At 38.6% G+C, this 15,425-nt stretch overlaps 1 protein-coding gene across 2 annotated transcripts in view; it reads left to right on the top strand.

Annotated features, from left to right (window-relative positions):
- Positions 1 to 15,425, top strand: part of LOC143906043 (lachesin) — a 31,036-nt gene that overhangs the window by 13,377 nt on the left and 2,234 nt on the right. For both annotated transcript variants that reach the window (XM_077421814.1, XM_077421813.1), the window contains exons 2-5: positions 7,312 to 7,401; positions 9,146 to 9,267; positions 13,521 to 13,706; positions 14,344 to 14,536. In XM_077421814.1, coding sequence (XP_077277940.1) covers positions 7,317 to 7,401; positions 9,146 to 9,267; positions 13,521 to 13,706; positions 14,344 to 14,536 — 586 coding nt within the window. In that variant the 5' untranslated portion in view covers positions 7,312 to 7,316. The remainder of the gene's footprint in view (positions 1 to 7,311; positions 7,402 to 9,145; positions 9,268 to 13,520; positions 13,707 to 14,343; positions 14,537 to 15,425) is intronic.

The following is a 15,425-nucleotide window of genomic DNA, read 5'->3' as shown; positions in this document are numbered from 1 at the left end:
AAAATGAACTTTTTTCGAATGAGACGCACCTCGTATACTAATTACAATAAATATTACATCTTTATAAAAAAGAATTTTTTTAAAAGCTACAAGTGTTCTTTTATAATGAATTTATACTGAATAAATTAACTGATATGTACGATGAATTTAAGCTGCGCAAAATATAGATTATATTCTGCGGTTTGCCAATTAAAGGGCAGGGACTGTAATTGTTATCGTTCGTATACGCAATCTCAAGATAAACGGTTTAATATATACTTTTCATCAATAAAAGCAAATAAGACTTCGCTGAATATTAATCTCTTTAAAGAATCCTAATTTTTTGTTGTTTAATTTTTTGCATTTATCCTGCAATTATAACTTGCGATATCGAATTTATAGTTCCAACATTTTCATTGTGTAAGTGTACAAAGAGCGACGTATATCACTGTTAACGACCTCGAGTTTATTCTTTGATGAGTGACACGCTTATCCGGCAGGAACAAGGCAAGAACGTGCATAGTACCAGTAAAGTCGCGGCGTGGAAAAGACGGTTAAATATTCGTACGTATTATTATGAGCACGCTTGCGGTAAGGAGTTTGGTGTATAATAGTACAATTTACCCTGTCTGGTATATCCTGTGGAACGCAGGTATCACTGGCACGACTTGTTACGATTTGTTCGGAGGATGACACGAAAACCGAGCGAAAATATCGTGCTGACGGAAAAGTTAGATAGTAAGAGATAGTAAATTAAGTTTAACAGTGGGAGGGTGGAGAGAGGAAGCGAAGAGAGTGGCTCTGACTCCCCCGGGAAAGCTGCAGGTGAAGGCAGATGAACATATAACTTCTTTTACAGGAACTTCGGCGGCATTCCCTTAACATAATTAATAAAGTAACTCGCGCGACACGATATTATGAGAGAATATTTATTTTAATCTCGGCAGTAGGAGGAGGAAGTGAAAGTTTGTCGGCAAATTTGCTTGAGTGTGGGGAGAAATTTAGAGATCGTGGGTTTGACAGTGACCTATGTTCCGGGAACACATAGTAAAAACGGAAATCTGCCGGTTGGAACATTTTTTTCGCGATACGCACAATCTCGCGATTTTATTACGTCTCGCAGCGACATTATCGAGATTTGTTTTAATTCCTGAATTTTTCACGATATTTATATAATTAGACCTTTCAGCGCATTTCATTCAACGATATAGTAACGCGCTGCGGAGCGAGTGCGATTGCATTTGTTCACTGGCAGTCATATTAATATTTTTTGCGCGGTACATCTTTCTTACAACTACGAAACTACTGTGCATGCGCATAATTTCATGCGCATTGTGAAAATTTGATTATTTTCTGTTCGAAGTATGTTGTCATCGATCTAATAATTTATAAAAGAGACATGATATACATTAGGTAAGAGATAAAATAGAAATTTTAATCCATAATTAAATAATATAAATGCAAACAACATTGTTTTCAGATATTTAAGTAGTTTTTTGTTATGAGAAATGAGTGAAAATTAATTAAGGATATTAAGCATTATCAAAAGCATATCGCTTATCGATAGGATATATTCAGCTTCACGTGCGCTTTGACATATTGCTGTTTCCCTGCCGTCAGATGTTTGTATTATCTAACGCGAGAGCATCGCGATGATTCTATGCATATTTCTATTATAAGTCGCGAAATGCATCGGTAACGAGATATTATAATTACCTTCATAATTATAACATGTTCTATAATAGGTAGTACAATGCATAGTTAACGAAGAAATTTAATACGCCGGTGATGTGCTGTTATAATACTTCGGCGAATGTGTGGTTATCGTACAGAAGTTTGCCAGAATAAGGGGGAGAGAGAGAGAGAGAGAGAGAGAGAGAGAGAGAGAGAGAGAGAGAGAGAGAGAGAGAGAGAGATGTGGAATTCGATCTCATATATATGGAATCAGTCGCGTGTATGAGGATTCGTTTTACCTAACTATTATAATTATCAGGCCGTGAATAGATAAACATCTTTTATTGATCTGTTTACAGTTTGATGTGCAGTAATTTATAATAAAGTAAAAGAAATTTAATTATAACGAAAAAAGATAACAGAAAAGAATTAACTCTCTGTAATCTTCGAGGAATTATGGAGTTTGCAGGAAGGTATTGAGAGTCAAAAGGTACGGTAACATCCGCGTTAAAGTTTTTTGCAACTTATACCGTTGACAAGCGCGTATACTAAGTAGCGATAAGCCAGGGCGGTTACGAAAATCCCTCGAGTCACCTCGAGAACTTCCGAGTCTCACAACGCGGCATCTTATCAATAATCAATCGCTATTTCTGCGCTCTTCTCGGTCGCATTAACGAAAATTTCGATCGATCGATCTAGAGAGAGAAAGAGAGAGAGAGAGAGAAGTAGAAAAACGAGATAGATATAAACGAAAGAATAGCGGAAACTGTTGCACTTTCTCAGATCAAATAATGTAAACGGACGAATATGCTAGGGGAGTTTCGTTATCCACGCCTCTCCATATCCGGGTGAAATTTTATTGGAAGGGAAAGCTTTTTTTTTTTTTTTTTTTTTTTTTTTTATAAAGTGATATACATCACCTTCGATGGGAAAAGGAGTCGATAAATCTCCTATTCACGGACGTCAAAGGAATGATTGATCAAATTTCTTTGTTGCAAAACGCGAAACCATTCCGACAGATAATTTAAGGAATGCATTTATCATTGTTTCACTCGCGATTCGGGATACTGATGGGTATCTTTAAAATTAGCGATTGAAACCGGATATTTGTAATTAATCGGAACCGGCATTGCCGCGAGCTCCGTCATAATTTAAATACTCAACAATTCGAAAAATTAAATCCTGTATTTTATTTAACATTATTTTATCGCGTGATATCTGCTATCAGAAGCTTGTGTTTCATCCAGATATTCCTACTCGTCAAACCTAATGTTTCACGTGTAACGGCCTAATGTGAGGATTATCTTAGAACGGTATCCTGAGCGAGCGCACTATCGGCGATTGGCGCATTCACGTCGCACCTCACTTGATTTCCTGTTTGATACTTGATTTCCTAGGTAGCTTAAATACAAGATTTAGCCCCGTCAAACGCGTCGTGTGAATTACCCTAATGGACGCACGTATAACGCAACAGCAGACTGGTTTGGTATTGCCTGTCGAAAGATAATCAGATTGGATTAGTACATGGATTATCAAATTAAATAGATTATCTTACCATGTCTGACACTAAAAAGATGCACGGATGTAAGAAATTTATACGCAAGATGTGCAAATGCGTGGTGCACATGAAAAGGGAAAGAGCGAGTAAGTGCTAATAATGAAGATTGACATTAATTCGAGATCGTGCAACTCTCACGAAAGTAAAGAATTATTATAATAAAGACTTTCTATTAAAAAATCAAAAGCTACGCGAAATCAGTAGTATAATAATGTTCATATTTTTGTATGGCTACATTTGGATTTTCTGAATGCAATAATTCTAAATCAATGTTACGCAACTGAGCCTCCAAGACTTACAATTATTAGTCGCTTGATCTAGTTGCGATGAAAAATTATATCTGGGAAGAAGCGTAGAGATGCTTCTTAGTCGAAGATAGAAGCTAAACAATTTTCCCCGTGCGCAAAAGAAAATAATTTAAGTCTTGTGATAGTTATTAAGAAAGAGCACGATGGTGTGTGTGTGTGTTCAATTCTGACGGGTGGGTTGAAATTCAATGAAGGAGTTTTGCTTTTCGCAAAACTCTGGATGTTTGTTTTTCCTCGCGGTGAGATATCGAAGGAAACAGAGCAACGCGGTAGACCTGATGCTTGAGAAGATTAGCTGTATGCAAAGGGGAACGGGAAGCGTGTTGTTGAGAGAAGAAAAGTGTTCGCTAAGTGCTCGTGAGAATTGCGTCGAGCAATTGCGAAGCATGTAACATGACTACCGTGGTGAGAAAACAGAAACCGAAATAAAAGTAACCGCTGGAAACACGTAAGTAATAGTTTCGCCGATAGATAAAATAAACCTGATAAAACGAACGGATAGCCGATGCGCCGTCGATGCCGGCCTTTATTTTTCCTTTGCACGCCTCAGGAATCGACTGTAATAAAACACGAGAGAAAAACAAAAATGAAATTGGGAAATACAGCGAGGGAAAGTGGAAGAAGCGAGAAGCGAAAGTTCGTCTCTCGAGTCTTTCTTGCGTTTTCTTCTCGATCAGAAATATCTCGCTGTCGCTAATATTCCTAATTTTATTTGACTGAAATAAGATTGAGGAGAAGTTCATGTAAAACTCAGGCTCTATAATTTTTTTTATAATGGTAAACAGCAGATATATAAGTAGTATATGAATATTTTATTTATTTCAGTTAATAAAAAATTGGCGCACCAGATCTGGATTGTAAATTGCGAATAAATGATTCATCTTCAAGTATCTCCGCGAGGGGCTGTAATTTTTCACATGTGCATTTACACACGCGCAACAAACATTTTCACTACGTAAATCTAATAAACTGGGCATATATCGACTTTTCAATTATTAACTTCTCCATACTTCGAGAACTACTGAAATAGTATCAAATTTTTTTAAAACCTAGACCTATACCATTAGATCATATAGAATCTTTTTTTCTTAGCTCTTTCTTCCATGTCTTTTTCTTTCATAAAACTTTGCGTAAAAATAACTAATTGTAAGAATTATGAACTTAAAGAATGTGTGTATGTGTGTGTGTGTGCGTGCGCGCACATAATTTTAATTCTATAATCTAATTTAGATCCAATAAGCGATAAACCGATACAATCATTCTTGCAATTATCTCATAAAATATTTTTAAAGTTGGCGTTTCATTCTGCGCGTATAACTTAGAATTTTGTAAAGATAAAGATATCGGTTGACAATATCGACACTTTAGCTGAATGTGTGATAAATAAATTAATCTTTATAATGTTCATTTAATTGTGCTGTGAATTATGATCGTATTTTAATTATATTGTATTACGCGTATGCCCTTTAGGCACGTGCTCTCAAATAAATTACATCCACATCTATAATTTTCAAACTATCAGACGTTAACGGATACGCTTGATTATTCATCGCAAGGAAATAGTTGAATGTGCTTGCGCGCATAGTGGAACGATAGGTAACTGCATCGTCGGAGTCAAAGGGGGCTTTTGATATCCTGACCACTGATCGGTCCTTCAAAGAGGTATTCGACGTTTATCGCCCTTTCCCGTAATACGCGATTCTACTTTCGCATTTATGACGATCCCCTCGCGCATGCTAACGTGCATTCGTTGTTATTCTCGCGCTGTAAGATTTTTACAGGATTCGATGTTGTCCTGATATTTTAATATCACTGAGGGATATTAAATCAGGGTATTTGCGAAACACTATTCATAATCGTTGCATTAGTGTCGTCTCGAAAGTGTATTGGATGAAATATTTATCAGAATAAAATTTCTGTACGATATTTATAGCCATTGTATGCATCTCATATTAAAAAGCATAACACACACACAGATAAAATATCAGGACCAATAATTACATTTTAATAAAAGAACAATTGTTAACCGCATAAAATAATTATAAATAATTATTTCTATAAGTAAGGAAATGAAAAATAATAATTTACTTATCCTAGTTGTTTCGTCGTTGTTGTTCCGAAGCTTCCCAGGCTATCTCCTCCTCTTCCTTCTTCTCTCGAGTTTGTTCGTTGCGCTTGCAGTGCTTGCACAAAGTAACACTTGCGAAAACACGGTTAATTACGATTGTGCCTAATCATCAAAATAGAATAATTGCACGGCACTTTTGACGTTAATTACACGCGACTGACGCGACGAGCACTTTACTATTACGCACTTTACTATTACATTATGACGAAATTAATATCAAATTGATCTGTTTGTTAAATCGTGTCACATTTAATAAAGCAGTTTTATCCGAACTCTTTGGCTTAAATTGTAAATGTGAGCCTTAAACGTGCATGACGGAATTGTTGGCGAACGCGAGGGCAAGACCGGCCGAAGTTATAAAGGACGAGCTTTGGAGTGAACGAAATTTTCATTTGACCATCGGACTGCGGTCATCACATACCTACATACATACGTATGTGATGGTACACGCATCCGCGCGCACGTGTGCCCCCGAGACGCGGAGTGTGCGTATCGCGTGAGGGTGCGCGGAGAAGAGGGTGTACCTCTACTGCCATTCGAGAGTATTATTGCGGTGCTGGCCGGTTGGCGACGGGCGAACGGGAGATATATCAGCGGGTTGGCGTTTATGTGGCGACCAACTGTCGAGTTAATATTCACGCGATTCGGGGCTGAGTCTCTCCTCCCTTCATTCTCCTCCTCCTCCTCCTCCGTTCCGTATCCTCGTTCCGAGCACGCGTCGACGACGTCGCGAAATTCTCGATTTCAACCCCGACCTCCCCTCTTTTCTCACCCCGGAAGCCGGTTGCTTCGCCGTAACAACTCCCTTGCAAATATCCTCTCACGCGAAATTTAGTATGTTATTATATTAGAATTAGAAAATTCTAATTACAATTATTTTCATACAGATGATTTGTGAAATAACAGATAAGATAATTATATCTACTATTTTTTTAATCAATAAAATTTCTAGCCTTTAAATTTTTAAATATTTGTTTTGCACTAATTTTTATTAGCCGTTTTTTACGGCTTTTATATCGTCACATTTTGTAGTTAGTCGGTCTGTTTATATTACTTTGAGTTTTAGTGACGAGAATGCACACGAATTTTTCTCTCTTTGATCTCGTAGCTTGCTTATTTGTGAATTAATATATTGCAAATTTTGAAAAATATAAATAAAAACGTATGTATATATATATATATATATATATATATATATATATATATAATTGCGTTCTTTCTGTTCCAAATTTTTGTATCGACATTTTTCTTTTCTCGTTTTTTTTTAATTATTTATATCACCTATTTTTACATTTGTAAATTATTGCCTATTGATGTGGAAGAGAAATCGCACAATTGAAAATCACTGTAATTTATATTCAAAACATTCTGACCCAAAGTGTGTTAATTGTTTTATTTTTAATAAAAGGATTTTCAATGCACGACTCGCATTGGCCTTATTTATTAATTTCTATTCACATTAATTGTAAATCAACGAACAGTAAATTTTACTGTGAATGAATTATTTATTTACTTGCGCAAAGCTATAAATATTAGTACTTCAAATAACAATAATGAATAAAAAAATTTTAAATAAAGGCCTTCAGTCCGAATGTGATTACTAGGCTTGTTTACACTTGACACAGTGCTTCACTTTGACGTATATTTCGCGCTTTTTGTTGCAGGACGTATGGCGTATGGCTTACCTTATGGCATGGCATCGCGGAACTTCGCACTGTGCGCCCTTATTGTCGTCTTCCTCTACACCAGTCTCGGTAAGAGTCGAATATACCGCTTCGATAAGGTAATTATTTCCGTGATGCGCAGATCCTTGCGAGAAACAAGAAAAAAAGATAAAATCGTCCGGGGGAGTTGCGAGGAGGAGCCAAAGTTACAAGTTTTTAATTCGCACGAAATGACAGGATACCCTCCTTCCCTTCTACACAGGGATCGCCGCGACTGGTATCGTGCCCGTTATACTTTTGTGCCGCCTTTCTTTGCTCCAGTTACGATAAGAATCAAATAGAATCCTTCTCCGAAGACGTCGCTATCGGTAGGCTCTCGCGAGAGCTTAAAAAGAATCTCCGCTTATAAAAAGAAGCAGGAATTGCAAAGTAGCACTGTGGCACAAGCCGCCGACTTCTCTCCCGCCTCGGAAAACGAAACGGGCTCGCGTACTGTATCGTGTTACGCTTATTTATTTATTACCGCTGTTCGTTTATCGCATAACTGTAAATTATGAAATTTTTTTAGAAAAATAATATTTAATCTTGAACTTACCAGATATTTATATATGAATAAAATTATATTAGAAAAGTATATATAAGAAACATATTAATATGATTTATGTAGATCTTGAAAATGTCGACCTTCTTATTATTCAATATCTATTTAGATTCCTTTTTAATTTGAAGCGATGTTCGGTCGATTTCTCATTACACAGCAGATGCAAATCACAATGCATAGGTCGTCGAGTACTCGACTCGCATGTGCGGACCTGCGGACCAACAAAAATATTACCTCGTCTTCAGGGTAGCCTTTCCACGCGATAGATCATGATAGATGATGATTACTCCACAAGTCAGCGAACTTTCGCTTAGGCATATTCCACATGATTAATAAACACTCCGTTTCTCGTGAAACTTTCCCCCCTTTCCTTCGTGCTCGCGTGATCGTTTCAAGCTAAGTTAACCAAAAGGGATACAGGAAGAATACGTCTTCCTTTTTTTTTGTTTTACCTATTAGATTCCATCCTGTTATGGCGAGAATGATCAACGCGAGACTCCTCTGCGTGAAACGTCACTTCGAATTGGCATCCGCCATGCGAGAACGCGAGGGGTGAATATCGTGACGTGCAAAGGTTACGGGGTCCATAAGGGTTCGACGCGGTTAATCAAAACTTCATTATGCAACGCACTCTGACTGTCTTATCTGCATATTGCATAATAAATTGTACGACAAATCGTTTTAAAAGATTTATATGATAATAATAAAAAGTAAAGAAAGCATATTAAGAAATTATAAAATATTACAGTCAGTATATATCCTCTTCGTATTTCGTATGCAATAATGAGTAAAAAATACACATTTTTCTCTATCGTATTAAAACAATGAAATATGTGTAAGCACGCTAAAAGTAAATTTTCATTAAAAATTAACGTTCTTCGGGTTCGGGTCATGATTCGTATAGGGCGGACACCCCAGTGGTATATAATCACAAGCGCGACGCACGGAAAGAATTATGATTATCGCGCAGTGACATGGTTGACCGGTCGCTCGTTACATACACAAGTTACGCGGCGATCTAGATTAAATTTTGCTCGCGCGGCGCAAAAAGATGACGGGGATTCTTGTATTTGGGGTTCACCGAAATTTCCCTAACGCGCCGGGCCGTCCATATATCATATTTGTAACGGCGGCGTATCGACGGCAAGTTGGCCGCGCAGCTAATTAAGGATTAACTTCGCTGATCGTTTTAGCCGTAATCGCTGGCGCATAATCGTTAATTGCATAATTCAGGACAAACGCCGCCTAAGTCCGAGGTCCTGCCCGAATTTCTGGCGCTCTTGGAAAATCACACGGTCACTCAAGGTCGCGACGTCTCCTTCACCTGCGTCGTTAATCATCTTCAGTCTTACAAGGTAATTGTACTACTCGTGCTGCTTGCGCGCATGTTGTAATTAGCTAGTCGATTAGGGCCACCGCTCGAAATAGTAAGTAGTGTGGCCTAGATCATATATTTCGCTTAATATATCGGATGCAGCCTAGACGGATTGTATTGTCGAGTATAATTGCTACGTAACCGCGTGAAACCATGTTCCACCGCTCGATTATTATTAAACGAGTACTATCGAGCACGTGTCTCGGGCAATGGTCATTCAAAGCGCTCAATTGCGAAGCAATGTGCTGCCATTTGGCTTTAAATACATAAGTTAATTCTGCCGACTTTAATTCCGCAAGGAAGAAGCAGAGAGTTAATGAGCAGTAGTAACATAATATTAATAAGAAATATCGCCAGAGCAAAAGAGGAGACCAAAATAATTGAATATTTTATTGTCATTAAACTCTTTTGTATTTCTCTTATAGGCAAGATGTTAAAATGTATAAAGATTTGATTATATTTTCTAATATTTAATTTGCGCAGATTTGTTCTATTTGTCTAAAAATAAATTTTACCGCGAATACGATATCTTACATGTATATATATTACAGTTGTTAGCAACGATATTACGTTACGTCATGTCATAACAGGAAAGAAAACAATTTACACGTAAAGAGATAACTTAGCTCTCGTAAAAGTGTCAGACGTGCACAATACGTCGACTTTTCCGATCGTCGTTTCTTGAAATCCTAAGGGAAAAGCCGCGAGCGACGCTACAAATGTCAAGATGTTTTTCTTTTGAGATCTGCATAGCGAAACAATGCAAATCAAGCGAAACCATCGAGTATTCGATGCATTTTCCAACGACAGAAAGACAAAACTGGAAGAACGTATTGAGACAACGAATAACATCATTTTCGTATCAGCAAAACTATCTATTCCGATTGAACGTAGTGATCGTACTATGCTGTTTTCTCCATTCATAATATTCTTTCACCTCAATAATTACAGATACGCAAAGATCGGACATTAAGAGAATCAGAATCGTATAAAACGAAAATCTTATTGCAAAAACGCGCGTGTTTCTTCAAATTTAATTTAAAAAAATATATATATATACACGAAATAAATTGAATAAACAGAAATAAATCAAACTTCATTAAACTTCAGGTTGAGTTTCTGTTATAAAGTACACTTAAAATTAGCTGAATAATTCAGATTTCTTATCTGTTTGCTCTTTCAAATCTTGATTACTCGCAAAAGAACCCTTTATTTTCGATTGCTGATTACTTGAAAACCACATTAAAATTTTTATTGAGGGAAACGTTACCTCCAAAGGCTGATTTACTTGCCGCGTTTGCTCCGAAGCGTTTCGAGAATATTTGTACGTTTATTTTGGACGCTATCAATTTTTGTTAGTAATTTAGCCGCTGTGTTTTCGCAAATGTTGACTCGTGTCAACATTGACCACGAATTAATGCGGAAATGTTCGCTCTTGGTGTATCTACAGTCGCTGACTTGTCTACGTGTGTTTGTGAGAGAAACGTACAGTTGTACGCGGCAGAATTCAGAGAATCTCTTCTGGGACGGACTCTGGTCGCGAGTAATTCACTTTCAAGAAGAAGTCCAAGTTTTGATTGCGTGCTCAGATCGCGACAATCGTTTCTATCGCGTTTCTAACGCCGTTGGAGCGTGTTCGTTCGGAGATGCTCGCCGCCTTGTCGCTCGCGGCTATGCCGAAGGGTTCTTCTCGTCCTTTCTCTCTCTCTTTCCCTCTCTCTCAATGGAAAAAGAAAGGAAACGACGGAAGAAAGGATATAAATCAGATCCGCTAATATAGCGTCGCTGAATAGCCCTTATTTTTGCCGTCGTGCTTCTCCTCCTTTTCGTTCTTCTTTTCCCTGTGCAGCTCGTGCTGACTTTGCTGTACCATTTATACGCACCTCATGCACTTTAACCAGACGGCGATTAAATGGAAAACTGTACAAAGAATAGGCGCAATTTTGCAACTAACAGAATTAAATTTCACAGCTTGAAATCATTACATTGATTACATGAATGAAACTCTATTGTCTCCAATAAATAATAATAGAAAAATCTGAGATATTTTAGAAGCAAACTATGCAATTTTTTAAAAAAATTAGAATTTGTTTAGTTTATTCAATTGTCACATTTTGGCAATTGTAAGACTGTGAAATAAAGTTTCAACCGCAGAATGAAAAATCTTTAATGACCCGCCATACATCTTGTACGCATCTTTTATGCATTTGCAATTATGTATACTTGTACACTTCGTGCGAAGTCAAAAGCTTCAATCTCAACTCCGTTCAATTTCCGATCAGTTACTGTGATAACATTTGCCCTCTTGTTTCACTTCCCATCTCGTTTAGATATATATTGTTGACATAGAAAGAAACCTCGCGTGCGCGCATGCAAAATATTATCTTTTTATTTTCTTTTTTCTCTTCCTCCGTTTTTTGTTTAATCACGCCCAATATACATTTTTTACGTGACTTTATTTTTTATTTATTTCTGCAATATGCGCATATCTCGCTTTCTACATAGGGAAAATAGAGCCACGTTTGCGCGATGGTAAAGAATGAAATCCGCCACACGTTACAAAAAACGCGTCCGTTCTCGGGTTAACGTACCCGCATCGAAAACTGTTTGATTTGGCAGCTGCCTCGAACTCGTCGTCGCGTCGCGTTATATGTAACCGCGTCCCGTGCATCCGGTAACATTTAATCTCAGAAATTTAACCCTTTACCACAGTCCCGCGTAACGATCGGTGCAGCCTGCAGCCGGTATCTGAAGCCGTCGATGCTATATTTCTCCACAGGAAATTCAAGCCTTGTAATTAGACTCGCATATAGTGTTACATCGGTGAAGTATATCAAATTGATTGAGAGAAACAAGCCTCTTTTGTGTGTAGAAAAATATAGGATATCTCATTGTGCGGAAATAGTCCTTTCGCAAATACGTATATACGAGCAAATCTTAGAAATGCGAAATTCCGATATATTATCTGTATTTCATTGGATATATTACCTGAATCTCACGTAGATATCTGAATGCAACTAAACTTAGTAGCTGAATAGGGCACGTAATACCTCCGTAAATGCAATACCCTGAGATGTAACGTTATGTAAACCACGCGCGTCAGACGTATCGGATGTCTATGAAGACACCTGGCCGATTGCTTCTGATCCGCGAAGGATCACACGGAGATTACGGTGAGCGGGTCATCGCGACGAAAGGTTTGTTTCCAACAGGTAGATATCTGTTTTTCAGATTTACGCACACACATAATATATATTACGTATTTAAATTTCATTGCCAATCGAAACGCGGCGACCCGGGCTTTTGTCCGCGGTTTAAAAGCCTTTTTATCCCGTTCAATGGCTTCGCTGCTGTCTGAAATATGACAGATCGGGCTGGCCACCCGAGCCAGGGAGAAGGGGCTGTAAGCGCGAAATAGGGGTTGCAGCAGAGTAAACCCGAGCGGAATTTGAGAGCGCAACCCCCCCAATGCCGCGCCGGCGTTTCGGTATGAATACCGATAAGCGCCTTTCGCAAGTATCGCGACGCTTTTTAAGCGCCACCTCGGCACCGTACTGATGAAGAGTTCGCGCCTTTCGTGGTGAGGTGGCTCGATCTTCTCCCATTCTCCCCTTATGCAAAATGCAATCATCTCTCCTCCCGTGTGAGAAAGAGCAAAAATTTCCTCCTTTCGCGTTCACCTATCCCGCGTTATTTATCTTTACGGCATTCTTTTGTCGCTGTTGCATAAGAAGGTCTTTCTATAGCTATGGAAGTTATGTGGAAGTTATGTATCATCTATTTAAAAAATGCATATACATATGCATATATTTGTGATTTGCTACATAAATGCTAACGTAAATATTATTTTAATCGTTGCGAGCTATATTAAATGTATATTTTTCAAGTATTACGATCGCTGATGGTACGTTGAAAACATTTCGATATTCGTTACGACTAGTTATAAATAAATATACACGTTTGACGTTTATAAAAAAATTTTTATTGCCAAAGAATATTCGCAGAAAATTCGTCACTGTGTAAAAAAACTTCGTTTGCGAAATTCTAACAAATTCACAAGATACATTCAACGAATGTGTACCGATTATACATAGTTAATAGATAGATATCAATTATATGCGCAATATATCGGGGGCGCTTTGTAATTATTGTTTCAAGCATTGTTCTATATTTAAATATGTGGTCCCCATCCCTATATGGGCGAAATGAGCACTTTTGTCACGTTACGCGCAGGTCGCCTGGATAAAGTCGGATTCGCGTGCGATTTTGGCCATTCACACGCACATGGTGGCGCACAACCCACGCTTGTCCGTCACTCACAACGGCCATAACACATGGAAGCTGCACGTGACTAACGTTCAGCCGAACGACTCCGGCACGTACATGTGTCAAGTTAATACGGATCCTATGAGAAGCCAGGTCAGTAGAGCCGTTGAACATTAGCGCGACAGCCATTGCCGTTCTCTCTCTATCACGTTCTACGTTGCCGCCGAATAGGGGACGATATGTCGTTCCGACCCTCTGTATAACGCAAATGCCGCGTGAATGCAACGTATACACGACGCATACGTTCGTACAAAACGGAGAACATTCAGCGCGGAACTGGGAAACGCTCGTGTCGCGATATAAAGTTCTTTTCTAATAAGTTACTTTTTTAAAATTGAGTTTGAAGATTTTTTGAAATTTCTCTGACTCTCGTTCAAGCTCGCGAATGAAAGAGCAGACTCAATTTAGATTACACGGATATACTTTTATTCTTATTGGAATTATATAGTCTTAAAACTAGTTATTTTATATACCTACCTAGATTTCCCGTAATTTCTTTTTTTTTTCGAAAATAACTATAAATATATCAGAGAGATCAAATACTGACAATATTAATAATATCTATTATAAAAATCTGAGTATTGCACATTTGGATTCAATATATCGGAACTTTTTCTTTTGCGCTGATTTTAAATTGAATTCGGTTCTGTCGAGTACATCAGTTAAATTATCGACGAGGTCGATACATTTCCGAATAGTATAATATAACGAATGCGAATCTTGCGCCTAGACCGGTCACATGAAAGTCGTGATACCGCCCGATATCATGGACCTGGATAACACCGCGGATATGCTGACCACCAAGGAAAACGGCGATCTGCCGTTGCGATGTCGAGCTACCGGCAATCCGGAACCGGTGGTGATCTGGCGACGGGAAGATGGCCGGAACATCACGCTGAGGAACGAGAACAGCGTCAAGCGAAGTACGATGCTAAGTAGTTTTGACATTTTGTCGAACACACATGCTAGGGGATCGAATAAAACGCGTGAAAAAATGAATAGAATTACATTACGAAAAAAAAATTAGAATACGAACAATATCTTTCCCCATTTTCTTCCCGACTTGTATGAAAATTCAAAGAGACAATAATATCTTTTGTTTGCGCTACATGTACGAAATGCAAAATAATTAGCGTTGACAAGAACACGCTTATTATGCGATCGTTATTAGATTGAAAGATACAATGCGTGGATAACAATAGGAATCCATGTTCCGATTCGATTAGTTGTTAATTAAACGATAATGCCTACATTATCGCGTGAAAGTGAGATGATCGTCTGTCGCAGTCTTAAAATGTTGAATTAAAATTCCATCATATACCCCACCGAGGGATGTCATTAAACGTGAAATGCGCCACCACCGAAAATAAATGAAAATTCCCACCGCCGGGATATGACTAATGATTATGATGCCGCGATTGCCGCGACTCTAAAGGGACGCGACTGGTCATGACTAAACGAAACCGCACGCCCGGCGATTTATCTTTAATTGATACGTACGGTGCGCGCGCGCGCGCGCGCGATTTTTGAGATGAAACATTCCCCCCGCGCAAGCGGATCACTTTTAAAAGAGCGACGGTGCACGACGATAGGGCAAACCCCGTCGTCGATGTCCACCGTGTCCCGCGGAAAAGCAGTCATCCGATTAGCCTTCCTGACTGTGAGTGATGGATGTTGACTTTACATATATTTCCTCTTCGCCGTGGCCCCCCTCCTTCTATCGACTCGCGTACCCGATTGCAATATCCAGGGTATGTACACTGCGTCGCGAGAGTGTTACGCTGCCACGGTATCTCCATCCCGCCAGGAGCG

Source organism: Temnothorax americanus, unplaced genomic scaffold (genome assembly GCF_048541705.1).
Source record: "Temnothorax americanus isolate GAGA-0224 unplaced genomic scaffold, ASM4854170v1 Scaffold7, whole genome shotgun sequence".
NCBI classification, from domain to species: Eukaryota; Metazoa; Arthropoda; class Insecta; order Hymenoptera; family Formicidae; genus Temnothorax; species Temnothorax americanus.
The sequence above is the reverse complement of the archived record's forward strand: the minus strand, read 5'-3'. Positions and strand labels throughout refer to the sequence as shown.